The sequence below is a fragment of the Anolis sagrei genome, chromosome 4 (genome assembly GCF_037176765.1).
Source record: "Anolis sagrei isolate rAnoSag1 chromosome 4, rAnoSag1.mat, whole genome shotgun sequence".
NCBI classification, from domain to species: Eukaryota; Metazoa; Chordata; class Lepidosauria; order Squamata; family Dactyloidae; genus Anolis; species Anolis sagrei.
Genome location: NC_090024.1, coordinates 73,335,861 through 73,353,192, shown reverse-complemented (window position 1 = coordinate 73,353,192; position 17,332 = coordinate 73,335,861). Strand labels below are relative to the sequence as shown.

Below are 17,332 nucleotides of genomic sequence, written 5' to 3'. Positions count from 1 at the left end.
ACAAACTGCTTCCTGTTTATAGACATGCTGCTGAACGTTTTCTGGTCTGGAAAAGATAGGTTTGAAAAAAACTGCAAGTCAAACTACAAATCCACATTATTTTCATTATATCCGATTAACCATGATCCTAAACCTATATAAATATCTCTTCCATTACTATAGCACTTATTTCCAAACAAATACATATAGGAATAGGCAATATCCTAAGCACATTGACTTGGGACTGATAAAATACAGCTAGCCCTCCACATTCACTAAGGCCCTGTAAAATGAAAATCACAAATAAAGAAACTGCTATTTTTTTTACCTGAGATGCTATCTCTAGAAATCTGTAGGTTCTCTAGTATAACCGGATGAAGTTGACTATGGAGTCACCCTGGAGGACCCAAAGATTCCTAAAGAGAACATTTTAAATCAAGTCCTTGAATAATCAGCAATAAAACTGTAATAAACCCTGACCGTAATAATAACCGTAAACTGTAAAAGTCAAAGCCACAAATGTGGAGGTATGACTGTACAACCATTTCAAATAACCCCATGGCATGTTCCTTGTGTGCCTATGTCTTCGAAGAACTGAATACGCCTCCAGATATCATACTACCACAAAGCAAGGTGCTTGTTTATAAAGTTACTGTCGTCCCAACCCTGTTCTATGCCCACGAAATGTGGACTGTCCACAGACGTCACACTCAACTGCCCACGTTATCCGATCACCATCTCCCAAAGTAGTTACTATCCTCCCAACTCAAGAACTGAAAACTGAACACACTCGTGAACTGGGAAGCCCTGGCCCTTGAGCGCTCTAGCTGGAGGTCAGCTGTGACCAGCAGTGATGTGGAATTTGAAGAGGCACAAATTGAGGGCAAAACAGAGAAACATGCCAAGAGGAAGGTATGTCAAGCTACCTTGACAGGGACCACCTTACATCTGGAAACCGATGTTCTCACTGTGGAAGAGCACCACCAGGACACTACACTTGGAGGGCCCTCATACTTGGACAACGGAGGATCACCTAAGTAAGTAAAGCTAGAAACAGTTACTATTTAAAAAACACTAAACACAACAAGATACAATTACGAAAACACTCAACACAATCTCTCAAAATGTATTAATCACTAGAAACCATATATACTATACCACATAATCTGTGTAGTTTAAATAAGTTGTATTCTAGGCCATCTGTTTCCAAATACAGAATAGATATAAACTGGTTTATATGAAAGGCTCCTCTGAATTTCGTACCCTGAAGCCTATAAACTTTAAAGGTAGATGTGTAGCTTCAAAATTATAATATCCAATGCCAGAAAGAAGTGTTTATTGCCAAAACTATCAAACTGCAAGATCATACTTCTGCAAGTTAATCAACACTTGGAAAAGGAAATTCTCGTTTTGTTCCAGATAATGGATCTCCTTTGTTTATTAATTGTAAAACAGATGCCCATGATTCGTTTTATTTTTGTTGCTGCTTAACGCAACAAAATTGGTTGCTTGCACAAAGATGTTTTTTTATCATTCTGAAAAACATATTGGTTTCATATCAAAATAATTATTGCTTTGATTTTGAAAAAAAGTCCAAGTAAATAATAAAGTCAGTAAATACAGGATAAATGCCAATATCTACTTTAAAGTGTTGGTCCTTTCCATATATTTATTTCTAAGTTCATTCCCCACATCCTCAGACCTAAGAATGCAATTCAGAGATAAACAAATAAAAATTTAGTAAAACAATAATAATTAAAAAATAATTCAGCAGTAACATCACAAAATAATTATGATCGATTTATTAATAAAGTGCCCCTTTGCCAAACTTGTAAAAAACCACTACTACAAATTTGAGAAAGAACTTGGATTAATGGTATTAAACATCAAGAACATTGTTTGCACAAAGTGTAATGTATTTTCTTTCCAAACATTTTACTCTATCAGTGCTACACTTCTATTACATATTTCATAAGATTGGCAAGATCCAGCAGTTCTAATGAATCTTTACAAAAAAAATTTAAAGTAAAATATATTTAATTATTTTTTTTAAAAAAGGAGAGGCTGTGACCACAACAACAATTATGAAGCAATGACAACACTGCCAACAATATTGATAACAATACTGTCAGCAATACAGTATTTTTCCACACATACAAATGCAAGCATCACCCAAGAAAATGAGTGATCAGTACAGTAAAGTGTCAGTATATACATAGAATTACAAAATTCTATAAAATGAGCCCCTAATATTAAGGTCAGTTTTGGCTTTAATATTAAGGACTTGATCTTATAGCATCTTGACAGACAGTACTCTTGTAAACTGACATGTAAGGATATGCTGATCTGAATGTGTAATATATTATATACTACAAATGATCTCAATTTAAAACAATAGTTTAAAGCTTTAAAAATTCAGTTTGCCACATGTAAACAGAGGCTGGTTGGCCATCTGTCAGGGGTGATTGAATGCAATATTCCTGCTTTTAGGCAGGGGGTTGGACTAGCTGGCCCATGAGGTCTCTTCCAACTCTTTGATTCTTTGATTCTATGTACCTAAGCATTTATTGCTATGTTGAACAACTGAGTTTTACCACTTGATTATATCAGTAGAACACTTCAGGTCCTGTGCAACTGTATGATTTAAACTCAGCTTGATATAGAATGCTTTCATAATATGCCACACTGGTTATCATGTTATATTTAATGCCACCAGAATTTCAAACCATGATATCTCATACACAATAGAGCTACAGATCAGCACTTCAGCAATCACATGACTAAAGGCCCAAGCAAACAAAAGCCTTGAGTGCACCTCATTTAATGTCTCTTATGATGATATATTTAAGCAAGGATTAATTGCATACATGTAAAATTCATATTCAGTCACTCCACTTGTGTCTCAGTTGTAAGCCTTTGCTGTATCTGTGAAGTACTCACAAAAGGAGACAAGGAAGCATGCTGGCCCTTTAAAACCGAAATGCTTGTTTCCTTTCTGTAAGAAAAGTAAATCATGCTATAGTGAGTGGAGCTTTGAAAAAGCATCCATCCATTAAAGTTCATGGATCCTCGTTTCCAGATTGTCCCTCCCCTGGCTGTGTCTCAAGTTACAGCCTTGTACAATCCAAGTCTAAATAATATTCACTATGATAAATGACACTATAACTCCGATATCCACAATCAATCTTTGCTTTAAAGATACATCCATCTTCAATAATGTTGATGGGGATTCTGTAAAATGGGAAACGTGACTGTTTTCTCGACCTCCTAACAGTGGGGGAAGGAAACTCTGAGTGATGGCTGTCAGCTCACATCTGGCTGCAAAAATAAATTAGCCTTATATAGACAAATGAAGGAACCATCCCTGACTAGAAAACAGTAACTCCTAAGCACTGGCTAATTTACAAGACTCAGTTTGAGAAAGTTCCTGGCTGAAGCCAGAGTGATATCCTGAAATGATAGGAAATACCGTAAATAACTGTACTGCAATAACAAGTACAATATTTTAAAGTGGGTGTGTGCATACAAGAAAGCGAGAACACTAACATTACAAAAATGAAAATGAGACAGGGAGCAAAACTTTTGTTTTAGAAAAACAATGAGTATCAGGTTCTGTGTTTGAGTGAAACAATTTTCTATTTAAGCCCTAAATTACTTTTTTTTTGTTAAAATGTGAGTTTAACTTGGAATATTTATTAAAATAATGATTTGATTTCATTTGGACTTGCTTTTGTTTTCTCTGTGAAGCACTTTTGTCCAGAGAGTTCTCAGATATCAGGAGGTCATCTCACATGTGCTGGTGTTATATGGTTCAAATGTGAAGATGCACAGAAAAGAAAAACAATTTGTTGTCTGTTTTCAAATTCAGATAGCTTGGCATGCAGAATATTCAAGCAAAAATACTTTCAGAGAACTGTATACTAGCAACAGAGTACATTATATAAAAGAGCCACCCCAATGCTACATATGTTTACGCAAAAGTAAATCCTAGAAGGAAGAATGGAGCTTACTTATTAATGTGCATATTTAGGATTTAAACCTGTCATTTTAATCAGAGCTGAGTTGTACTTGCTAACTTCCACCAGTTATTTTATACCAAAGAAAAGAAAGCAAAACCAAGGAACAAATGCAGCAACGTATTATTGCTAATTGTATAGTCTTGCAAAACAAAAAATACTGCAGACCTTTTGAGAGAAGATTCTCTATTAATGATGATGGCAGCAGCTGCAAGGGTTAATTTTGTGAAGGTTGAAGGACTTACAGTAATGCTGCGAAGACAGAAACATCACAGGCTTTCCTGGCAAGAGGCTCAGAGAGGGTAGGAGGGGACTTCGAAATGAACTCTCTCAGGCTTTGTCATGTACGTTTCCCAAGGCCCGGCCTGGCCCCTTTGATAAATGACACATGTCATTCTGTCAGAGGCTGACACTGCAGCTGGGAGGGCTGGTGATATATGACTCCACTGAAAAGGAAATCAACTTTTTGGCACTGACTAAGACTGTGCCCTGTGTAAGGATTTTGTTTCTCCAAAAAGTGAAAGATAGACTTAGGATGGGGGGGGGGGCATGGGAAGAAGCACGGAGCTGAAAAACAGATTGAACGACAGCTTACACTTAATTTATGTTAACTCAGTAATGGTGAAATGTGCTAGGCTGTGATAAATAAAAGCTACATTAGTCAATTATTAATCACACTCCAACTTGTAGCCAAAACCCATGACTTAAATCTGAGGCCTGAGCTGCCTTACAAACAGATAAGACAGTGTTTGATAGATGTCTTGCATAGTGTAATCAGGAAGGAATCAAAGGCTTAGTGGTTTAACCAATGAGGGTGTGTAGAAGGTTCTGGAATCTGAGACTGGGTAAAGTGGATAACTGGATTGAAAGCGTCCTTTCATGAAGGATACAGTATATCTTTTGACTGCTTCAGGGGAAAAAAAAGAGAACGAGAAGCATATCTGACTTTAGTTTTAATCTTTTTTTATATACAAATACTTGGATGTCTCCAAACTGCATTTTCCACTGCTCACCTCCCCACCACGACTGTGTTAAATCATTTAAATCTGATCACCATTATGGATTCTCACCAAGACATCAAGTGTTTCAAATATGATCATTTTGCACGGATTATAATTTAAGCATTTTATTTAATCGAATGAACTCGGGCCGCAATGTATTCAAGCAGACAGAAGCTTCAAAGCAAAAAAAAAAAAAGGAAAGGAAAGGAAAGGAAAGCTTAATAAAATAAATGGTTTCTTCTCAACCCATCTCTAAAGAGAGGATTTCAGTTCCCAAAAGGAAACAAATACCTGAAAGGTATTCAACCAGGATGGGGGCAGGGAAACCGAATCTAAGAAACAGTATTACATATCTCTGAGAGGCTTACACCTCACCTGGAAGGAAACCACAGTCTCTTTGTTGTCTGTCATTGGCAGCCAGGTTAATATAACAATCTTTCTTTTCTTAAGGTGCTAAATTTCTCCTCATTGCCTCTCAGGTTTGTGCAAAATGCCCATATCAATAAAGACATGACTACTCATGGCATGGAAGGCGGGTGTCATTTGAAGGTTTTTCACTGTCCTCTTATGCAGAAGAAATTTTACTGATGCCATGTTCACCATATATGCCCTAATACATCTGCATCATGTAAAGCCTACTTCAGCAGAAATATATATTAACTATAATATGAGATGAAACTCCCAAAATATTAAGGATCAATAGTACATTTTTACTAAGATTTCCATCTGGCATACCTACTATCAAACTAACTATTTTTTTTTTGTCACAAAAGAAACACTTTTAAAAAATATAATTGTGAACAACTGGCAATTTTCAGCTCCTTAAATAGACATACAATATGTACAAATCAGGTATACCTTTTTCCCTTTGAGGGACCATGATTCTTCCCATGTTTTCTCATATGTCACAGACTTTCAAGATTTATAAAGCACTTGCAAAACTTTATTAAATTCTGCATTTTAGGACTTGTAATGCATTCTATCTGTAGGCTATGTCAGTCACAGTATGGAAATATAGTAAAATAGAGCCAGTATAGCATAGTTTTTGAAATATTGAACCATGACTTTGGATACATCAGGGTTTAAAAGCCGGCCCAACCATAGAAACCCAGTGGGTGCCCTTGGACAAGTCACACCACTCTCACCCTTAGAAGGAGACAAGTCTTCTGAACAAATCCTGCTAAGGAAATGACTTAGGATCACCATAAGTCAAAACGACTTGAGGGTACATAACAACAATAACAACAACATATTTAAAATATCCATTCTTCATTTCCATCACATTGTGCTCGGCGCGTTGAATGTGGAATTTCCGTGTTTCCTAGTGCTGTCTTTTCCTGACTGTCCTGTTTGGATTGCCAACTAACTAGAAAAAAAGAGCTTCTCTGTGCTCTTCAACAAGCAATTTAAGATTACCAATATGTCCTTTAACACTGCAGTTCTGCCAAATGTCCAAGAGGAAAAAGTGCAGGTCAGGAAAAGAGGATAATATGGCAGCCGAATAGATCATGGAAAAGATGGATCTGCACCTGTGCAATATGGCTTCCACTTTTTTTTTCATGTCAGGAGCAACTTGAGAAACGGCAAGTCGCTTCTGGGAGTTGGAGGCCTAAACAGCTGGAGGGCCGCAGTTTGAGAATGCCTGGGTTAACCGATTGCGCCACTGGGGGCTGCCACTGTATTAACACTGTCACTTATTTCTATAGCACCATCACTGCACAAGGGACTTTACAAGTAAAAGATCAACTAAACAATTCCCTACCTCAGACTTATAATCTAACTAAAACATGACACAAAAGGAAAAGGGAATGGCAGTGTGGGAGGGGGTAACATCCAGCAGATACTGCCTCTTCTCTCTCTCTGCGGCCAGGGTAGTGGCAGTTGGGATGGGGGGAGGCTCTTTCATCTACTTCTCGGCACTGGCATGATGGAGATGTGCATGCTTCTTAGCATTATCAAAGAGGTACTATGCATCTCCTGACATGGTTCTTACACAGTACGTACACTGGTATAATCCACCCACCCCACCCACAAAAAATATCTCACCAAGATAATTCTAGTTCCAGCAAGAACTAGAATGTGAAGCTTTAATCATCTTCTAATATCTAAACAACAAGAAAAATAAAGTTACAGCTACAAAAATATTTGAAATGTTGCATCCTAATGCAAGCCAAGGACAGTATCGCTGGGTGACAAGTATTTAGATGTTCCAAGCAACATACGAAACTATTTCATCTTCTGCAGTAGTTTATTTCCCATGTTCACCATGAGAACTACAAACCTAGCATAAGCAGAAAGTAAAAGGAATGGTGTGAGCAGAAGATAGGAAAGAACCACCGAGCTGTCATGAACAGACTGCTGGAGTAGATGGGCCTCATCCAGCAATAGTTCCTTTTTTATTCTTATAGACATATACGTACTGGCCCTCAAACTGGTAGTTAGACCATTACCTCAGATTGTACTGAGTACAATGACAGCAGACATGGTATAAGAAGTGACCTTATTCCCCTCGAAATTCCATACAAATGCTAATAGGACACATAAGCAAAAAAAAAAAAAAAGCCACCTGGTGTAGTAAAAGTCATGAGTTATAAAAGTATTTCTGCAACAGCATGCACAAGCTGGAGCATTTAATTTGAGATTTCTCTGAGGATGAAAACATAGTTTCTGTAAGCTTTCAGCACTTTGTACTAATGCAGCCTTCCCTTCTAGATATTGTAGACTATAGTACTCACTATTTCTAGCTAACCTGGCCAAACGTTCATGGAAGCCAGATAGTTGGGATGGCACCATGAGATATAACCTTAAGATTCCAATGAAAACTATGAAGCAAATTACACATATACAAAATCTTTATTCCTAACTGAAAGTTTATCAGCAGACACATGCAGCCGTATATTTTTACATAATGGTAATCCAGCACACAACAAAATGGAGAAATCCCTAACTGCACAGAGCTTCATGAGTGTTAATCCTAGTCAAATTCTATATCATGTACACTTTGTTAAATCCATAGTTAATCAACCAACTAGCAATTGATGCTTATCTGTAGACAGTTGCAAACTCAACCATAAACAGCGGCTAAGGCTTTGTAGAATTATAGTAGATGGTTATAGCAACCCATCTCCAATAAAGTTTAAGAACAGAAGACAATGCCCTAAGGTAAAACGAATTTACCTGAGAATAAATGCTACACAAATGTCCAGATCCTTATTAACAAGGCATTCCATTTTTCTTCCTTGACCATCATTTGCAAGAAGATAAACCATTCTATCAACCTGTATATGCAAGATAAAAACACTTAACAAGCTGGGACCACATGCAATAAGCAAGAGAATCAGGGCCACAGGGTCTGATTTCTTTCTCACGACATCTGGTCTTAACAGGAGGAAGCATCAGGCATGTTGGCCTAAATTCAGGAAAGCACTTAAAAGTATATTCTTGAATTCTTGTTTTAAAGTGCTTTTTTGAATAAAGCTTCAACAAGGACCACTTCTTATCATAGGTAAAGAGCTATCTGACTATATTTTCAATTGTTTATGGGAACTGCATATATTTTCCAACCAACACCAGAAATCTATTTACTTGTAGAATTACAAAAATACAACAAAACAAAAAAACCTGACACACTAGCAACTACTGGCCAGAAGTGAGCAGATTTCCATTTTTAAGAAGTGCACTACATGTCTAAAATTAAGTGGATACATATTTTCTACAATACAAAATGTGAACCACATCACAAGGAATCTCAAAATATTTCCACATGTATGTTTTTAAGTGATTAGTCTATTTAGATGAGAACTTCCTTTGTTCTTTCTGTTTCCTATAATGCTTTTGGTTAATGTGTAATGTACTGCACCCATCTGTTCTAATATGCTAGATGCACAGTCGTAACCCAGTGCATTTCATACTTGGGCTTCATATACAGCTTGTTTTACAAATCTAAATTCTTTAAGTAGGTTGTCCAAATCTTCCTGAGCACTGAAATGCTGAATACTCCTTTATTCAGAACACAACATGTCTTTCCCTTGTGTGATTATACAGAATCGAGGGGGGGGGGGCACACAAGGTGTTGAGTTTAGCTCAGCTTTTACAAGTAAAATTAACATCTAATCCGAAGTAAAAAATCAACTAATTTTAAGATAGAGGGCAGCTGTTATCTCATTCACATTGCTTTTACTACCTTCAAACACAGAAGTAATGCAATGGATAATAAGCTGCACATTCATTAAATAAATGGTCCACATAGCACAACAGCATCACTAGCATAACTTTCAAACATATCATTTTCAATATTTTAAGGGATGTAACTAATCAAACATGCTTAGTAGAACTCCCTATCTGTAGCACAACTGTTTTCTCAATATCTTTAAAATCAAACTATAAACCGAGAAGGAAGACAAAATAGTGGCATTACAAAATGCAAACAAGATGATGATTGAAAGTTTCACACCTTTAGGCCCTTACAAAAATCAAGCAGGGAATGTTTATATACTATCAGGGTCTCTCTTTAAAAGGTTTATACTTTTACTTTATGACCTGTCCTTGATTTGACACTTCCGCTCATCAGAAAGGGATTTATAAAATAATCCTGAAGGTGAGGAACAGACATCTGTCAGAGACTGGCTGGGTTTCACTTTGCGAAATTTAAGAAGGGAGAGAAATCCTGTTAAGCTCTCTTTAGTCACCAATAGACATCAAAGGTAATAATTAAAGAAGACAGACGTCATAAAAATAAATTTATGTAGTTCTTTATAATGCACAAAGCATTCTAGTGTGTAAAACATCTTTTAACAGTGAAAAGAAAATACATCCTCCTATGTGGAGGATAGAATTGGAAGGTGCTTGTTTGTTTGTTGCCTATTTAAAATTATTTCCTTCTTTTTTAAAGTACAAGTTTAAATTGAAGTCTTTCAAAACCTTTACCATCTGTGGGTACATGAACTATGGATGACCCCAAATGATTTGCACTCTGCTCAGAATCCCTTAGAAAGCACGGGAAAAAGTATCATTAAGAATGACTGATGACTGCCAGTCATGGTTGACCTCACCCAAGCTTTGGTCTCTGCCTCAGTAATAAGCTGTCCTTTATTAGCACCAACACTCCATAAAAGGGGTGTGTTTAGTCACAGGATAGTGGCCTCCTAATGCTCATTGCTTGGCTCTGAAAGATTGATTAGTGCTCATTTTTACTGCCTCCACTGCATATACAGTTGACAGTACCACAGAAAAACAGGACCTGCCGTGTATGGATAGGCCTCCAGTGACAAAGATCTGGAAAGAAGAGTAAACATAATAGGAATGTTTTTAGGGAACAAAAGTAAAATTACAATAACAGTGTGTCCAGTGACACAACCAGGTCCTGGACTTAGTAGTATTACAAAGATGGCCATATTGCATGGCTTCACTTCTGAAACACAGAATTTCCCTTGTGCTACACCATTCCATTTTCATGCATTTCTGATATATAATACTACATGAAACAGAAATATTGGACTTTTTAAAGAAACAACAAAAAAATGCTTCGCATTTGTGCAGCTTACACTATGCAGCTTGATGGCCAATACATTCAAATACGCCCACACAGACGCACACTCTTTGGATACTGGAAACCCTGTATAAAAGCTAATTCCACATTTTGACTATACCTGGTCCAAAGGCACACCACAGATTTACACTGCAGAACCTAAACTGAAGGAAAATGTAAAAACCTGCAACACAAAAGCAGTATTTCAAATGTAGCTTAGAATATAAAATCATAGGCCCTGTCTGTTGATTCGTTTGTATTTTTCCCTGTTTCTAATGAAATAATTCTTTGGGTTCTTGCTTTTAGAGTAATTTTTCCTCAAGACTTTTAAGAGCTTGCCAAAGTAATTGATGTCCATTTTTTTTTAGTTTACAAAAGCTAGAATTTCATAATGACTTTTGTGTGGAGGAAAAGTCTTCAGTACATTCTGAAAGCCTATGTTCTCAGTTTAGAGCCTCTTGCACTATAATTTTCACCGGGTGCAAGATTTCTGGCAAGAAGAAGAGAAACAAAACTAAACAAAGTAGGATGAAATGTTTACCCTGATATTTTTTTCTGCTCAATTTGCACATCTTTCCCATCATTACTGTAAGAATATCTCACAATCAAAGTCAACGGTACAGTCCAGAGATAACAACAGACCACGGCTTCTGCTAACAATAGTTTAAAGCTCAAACCAAACAATTGTGCAAATTAAGTTGCTTGTCTGTTTTTTCTTCTTCTCCCAGCCACTGGACACTCTAGTTTCCAGATACAAGGGAAAATATTCTACTCGTGGAACACTCCAGGAATCAGAGACTGAAAATTCCTTCAACTGGAGTTGGATAAAAATCCACAAAAAGTGTAAATGGCTGGAAATCCACTGATACGTTTTTAAACCATTGCCAGAGGGGCAGGGAGGAGCTTGTAAACTACTTAAAAGATGCCAGGACAGGAAAGGAAAATCACCCTTTATGTTCGGGGGGGGGATTAGGGCGTGGTTGAAGATTGGAAAAAATAGTCTCGAATATGTGTAGTTTTTGGAAGCTGGATAATGATCTTGATGTTAGTTTATCCATTCAGAGATTATATCAGTCCATTTTGAGTACAAAACACATATTACAAACCCACGTCGGACCATGGTTTCCAATTCTGGTTAAACTTTGCTAACTATGGTATGACATAATGCCTGAAAGGAGCCAATGAGCTTACTCTGGTTGTACCCAATATGATAGAAATAACAACAAGAAGAGGACAACAGTGGCACTGCCAAGAACTATAGGAGGTATTAATGCTTTGTAATCTAATATGTGACATATATATCAAGATAAATATAACATTGATATTAAATCTAAGCAACAAGCTGTCTACAGTGGATGCTGGACTTTTTGTACTGGATGAAATAGGGCTGAATTCACAAAACCGTATGCCTAACCATGATGGTTGATCTTTAAGGTGCTGGAAGACCTTTGGGGTTTTTTGCTGGAAAGATACCCTCCCAATTTTTTTTTAAAAAAATACAAGTATCTATATACACAATGGAAGAATGTGTGTGTGGGGGGGGGGGTTATATTCTCCCTTCTGCTGGTAGACTCTACAGTTCGCTGCAGCACAAGAACTATGTGGGAAAGGCGAGATCCCTGAAAACTAAGCAGAGGAAACTTTCACAGAGTTCCACCAAACTGCACAGATGCCATCAGCTACAACACATGCAAAAAAATAGTGATGTCCAGTTATTTGCCTTAATAACATTGATGCCACTAAGAATTGGCAGGAAACAAGTGCTTCCATTCAAAGAAAAATAAATGTACAGTTTAGTCTTCTAGTACCACCTTGATAATTTTTCCTACCTATTAACTCACATTGGGTTATTAGGTAGGTATTTTTAGCTGCCGTTTTGATTCTGTGGAAAGTAACTTCAACTCTCTGAAAAAGCCAGCGAGATTAGAATTTAATAAACCGTTTATATCTTCTTACAGATTAATACAGCCGAGAAAGGTGTGTTTTACATTTTGTTCTATAGGCCTGTGAACTGCGACACAATGGCACAACTTTATGCATTAGAATTTTTACGGCATGTTTTAAATTCTGAAACAAATGTCAGTTTTCAATTGCATATATTTGAGAGATATCATGCAGCAACAATATCCCCTAGATATGGTGAAAATTTGCTAATGAGGCAATTATTTCAAAAATAATTCTTTCTCACATCTAGCTTACTATATTGTTTTTTATTCTGATTTTTATGAAATTGTATAAGTTGTCGATACAAAATGGCCTCAGTTCATACTATTATTATTCAGCTGGGTGTGGCTGGAAAATGTTAATCCAGAAGAACACACCACTTTTTATTTTTCAAGTTTTCACACAGCATTTTATACACTGAAAATATAATTTTCTAAAATAAAATGTCTTAGATCAACCATCTACTGAAATGAACACATTATTGGCATCTTGATGTTTTGTCCATGGCCAACGTAAAACCAATGCAGCTTTTTAACTGAATTTCTTGTACATATCTTACATTACAACTCCCCTCATATCACACACCATTTATATTTTTAAATACATACTTACACAGAAATAATTCTAGAACCTAATCTGTCATAACATCTGATAACTATATCACATTTATTTTTTTAAGCGAAGTATTGTCTTGCTTGAAATTTAAGAATTTGATAGATCAAGAAGTTATTTAAAATGACGCACACTACATATGGAGAAAAGAAGACTATGAGTATAGATTTAGAAGATATATATTTAGCTACTTTTCTGAAAGACACACTGCAACTTCAGTGGTAAGCAAGCCATACTGCACTTCAGTATCAATAACATAACAATCCATAATTCATTAAAAAACAGAAACAGTGAGACTCTAAGGCTATTATTCCTACTTATCAAGGAATAATCTCCTTGAACATAGAAGGACTACTTCTGAGTAATATTGTGCAAATCAATCTCATTACAATCTACCTGCTTCCAGTAAAAGTGAATTCTTCTCAGACATGTTCTCTTAATCTTCTGTACCTACAAGAGGATATGTAATGGGACAAAAGAGCCAAATATCACAGAATGACAGGTGTAAGTGAGAACAGGAAAGCTGAGAAAGAATTACATTTTAAAATATTTTATTTATTTATTTATTTTGAGCATTTATATCCCGTCCTTCTCACCTCTGAAGAGGGATTCAGAATGGCTTACAACAGGCAGACATTAGATGCCAACACATTTAAAAATCAATTTCAGAAAATAAGGCCAATAATGTAAATTTTGTTTCTAATTTTGTAAAAGTTTTTTAAAAATTATTAAACTTTGTTGAGCGATCCAAATGTCTTAAATCCCCAAAGAGTTCTCATTGATTTCAATCCCAAATCTTGTATCTCGTCTACTTTAATATTTCTTCATAACTTTTTGTTAGGTCATTTACTGCAGTTAAAATTTTCAATTTCCTTTATTATCTGAATGAAGTCAAAGTTGCACAGACAGTTTTTATAGAATTGTTTCTCACCAAGTTCTATATAAACAGACCACATACAGAAAATTTGAGAGTAAAAGCCAATGTTTATGAATTTGGTCCCAATGCTGCAAGAAAATGTTTATAATATTAATCCAAGTCTAAATATTATGTTGTTCAAAGTCAGTTCATAAATGTGTATTCTAGAGAAATAAATAAATAAAATGCAGAAAATTTAAGTTTTTGTTCAAGAGTATTGATCAAGCTGAATCCAAAACCTTGCTACTAGATAATACATATGGATGTGTATATTCTAATCAGTCGATAAAATGGAACCCAGTAGAAGCTCCATTTATGCTACTTGGTGGGTTCATCTGAGATATCTTAATGGCTTACTAGACATCATTTCAAGGAGATCCTCTACCAGCAAAAGTGAGAAATGTCAGACTGGAATTCTGTAGGTAACGCTATCTATAGTCTTTTAAGAGATCTTCAGTTTTACTTTTCAAATAAGCGTGAGTGTTTAAATATGAAATATTAGCAATATATATTACATAAACAAAACTGATCCATTCCAAATAGGATCTCATTGGTGTTTGCACCTCTCACAAGACAGAGAGTGAGATATAAAACGCCACACAAAATCAGGCAAATAAGTAGTGGCAAAATGCTGAGGAAGTTAATAAATGATTAATATTTGTATTCTTATGTTTATACGAACCAATCGACAAGCACAGATATAAATATTTATGCACACTCTTTCGTCTGACATATTGCACAGTCTGAATTCTAGGGGTCTGCTAAAGGATTATGATCACAAATAGATTTACTCTAGAAATGTTAGCATTTGAACATTATTATTTCATCTGAAGATACAGAATAATGTCCAGGGATACTGCCAACTGCAACTGCACACCCATATATTCCACTGTCATATATAAAAATGTTTTTTTCTATGAATCTAATGCATGGCAATTGTTTTGTTTTTGGTGTGATTTCATTGCTCAAAACAGAAGAGTTCAATAAAAGCATTTTAAATTTCTTAATGCATCAGTTTGGGACAATTATTATTCCCCCCCCCCCGCCCCTCTGCCACCAAAAATAAATCCAGTTTATTTATAATAGAAAATAAAAAATCAGTATGAAAGATTATGGTTCCTTTTCAGTGCGGAAGATGGTCCTGAACAACTTAAAGATTTAACCTTTACTTCCACCTAACTGACGCCATAACAATAGTGCTTAGCGTGTCTCAAGGACAAATGATCATTCAAAGCTGTATACAATCCAAGACGTGTTATCGCTCCAGCAAACTGTTGTCCTAAAAATTATATTCATTGCTTTTCAAAATGTTATCAGGTTAATATATAAATACCTTTCAAAGTGAAAAATATAGCGGCACTTTATTTATTATTTTATTTTTAGTAAGGTCATCCTTTATCGACATTGTTGATAACAGCACACACAAATATTACCTGTTTCCCACTCTGTGCAGCTGAACCTTTTAATTTTCTGCATTTCATAACTTCACTGAGATTTACATTGAATGCATTGGCCTCCTTAATTTTACGAATTTTCTTTTTTGTGTCTAATACTATATAGAAACTTTACTGATAAACTGAACAATTATATTTCATACCAGTGCTGTCATATGAACATAATCAACATATGGATATATAATACCACCACTGCTACTGTACATAGCCATTGAAAGCCTGTTTACTTAGCAAGGTGCAGTAGTTACTGATGAAATTATCTGTTTCTAATGTACTTTTTTAACAATGCGGTGTCATTTTAATAAATGTTCACCATGACATCTAGCCTGAACCAGTCCCAGAAAGCTTCCTATCAAATTATTTGTAATAAATGTCTATTTGTGAGTCTTTGCTTTTGATCCAATTTTATATTTACCCTTTTTCTAAGCATTATCAAGGGAGAAAAAAAGATCTGCACCAACTGTGTGAAGGAGGCAAGAGAGGTAGAAGCCGGAGTCTAAGGAGAGTCAGGTGCAGTTCTTGCCCTTTGACTAAGTGGAGCTTGTCTTGTTAACGACTTACAATGATGAAAGTGTTTTGAACCATAGTCTCATAGAAGATTGTTCTAGACCTGGCCTCTCAGGGAACATATATCCACCCTTAGCTGGGCACAGGCACATTTAATCAGCAGCTAATAACTGTACAGGAGGAGCTGCTCCCCTTCATAAATCAATGTGCAAAATTGCTAATACACTAGTTATCGATTAGCACACCAACACTCATTTTGAGGCCATAGCTAAGAACTAACAAAGTGACAAGGGTAAAGTGTTATTTCTTTCACACGCAGACAGCTGGGCTGGAAAAATGACTCCAGCAGGCAGTAATTCTTAATTGACACCTGTCAAGATAATGGCGGCAGTCACAGCTGCTGTAGGAGAATTTGTCCCTCACCCTGTTCATCTGTCAGCTTTAATACCCTTCCTATGCACATATTTCCCCCCCTTTGCTCTAATCTAGCTAAATTGTCCGGGCTTTTGTTTGAAACCTGGTTTTGGTAGCAGCTAATCCCTCTGTAATATCTGACCCATTTCTGATCCAGCAGTCTTTCCCATCTTAAATATAAAGTCAAAGTATTACGTTTAGTCTACAAATGTGAGAAGAGGCAAACACTGGCATCAGACATCTTGAAAACCTTCAAATAAAAAAAAATGGTTGGATAAGAACAGTTGCTAGTGGTTCACAAAAGGCATCTCTTTGTAATCTTGCATCCCAGCCTCTTACCATTTTAAATGTGGCTAAGCAGTACCTGTTACATTGTACTAGACTATGTATGGCATGCGTTAAGTATAACATGGCAGTGTTTGCTCTCCGTTATTTGTGGAGTTGGATCTCTTTCTCTGAAGACACCCATATATATCCACCTCTCATTTCTAGCTAAGGCCCTTTCATTTACAACTTCCTCAGTATATTCACTGATTGACACCTCCCCTCTAGTTGCAATGTCCTGCACGATACTTTCCATTTTTTAAAAAACAAAAAAGCTTTCCTTCCTGAAGTTTCAATCTGACAGGTGGCAATTTTATGGAAGTGCTAAAAAGAAACCGTTCCTCATTAAAAAAAATCCCTAAGTTTCTGAAAGGTGAACAGCAGCCGCAGCATGGAAATATAATTTACAACTTCAACGTAAAGGTCTGAAAACACATTAGGTCACTTTTCAAGCCATAAAATAAAATGAAATGATTAATGCATTATAGCTTCTGTCAAACAGATAAAGTAAAATGTACATGTTCATTTCAAAACAGATTAGCAAAAAAGGCTAGCCAAAAAAAGCTAGCCAAATTATTTTTGTCAGCAAGTACCAGACCAACTCAGATGGTTTTAAGTGCATTCCTATATGTATATAT

General features: G+C 36.1%; 1 protein-coding gene across 3 annotated transcripts in view; it reads right to left on the bottom strand.

Annotated features, from left to right (window-relative positions):
* The window catches only part of TSHZ1 (teashirt zinc finger homeobox 1), an 84,951-nt gene that overhangs the window by 60,011 nt on the left and 7,608 nt on the right, over positions 1-17,332 (bottom strand). Inside the window, exon 1 of one of the 3 annotated variants that reach the window (XM_067467478.1) lies at positions 4,241-4,320. The exons of the other annotated variants lie outside the window; for them this stretch is intronic. Within the exon in view, the coding sequence (XP_067323579.1) occupies positions 4,241-4,265 (25 nt within the window). The 5' untranslated portion in view covers positions 4,266-4,320. Of the gene's footprint in view, positions 1-4,240; positions 4,321-17,332 lie in introns of those variants that run through there. 3 annotated transcript variants of the gene reach the window in all.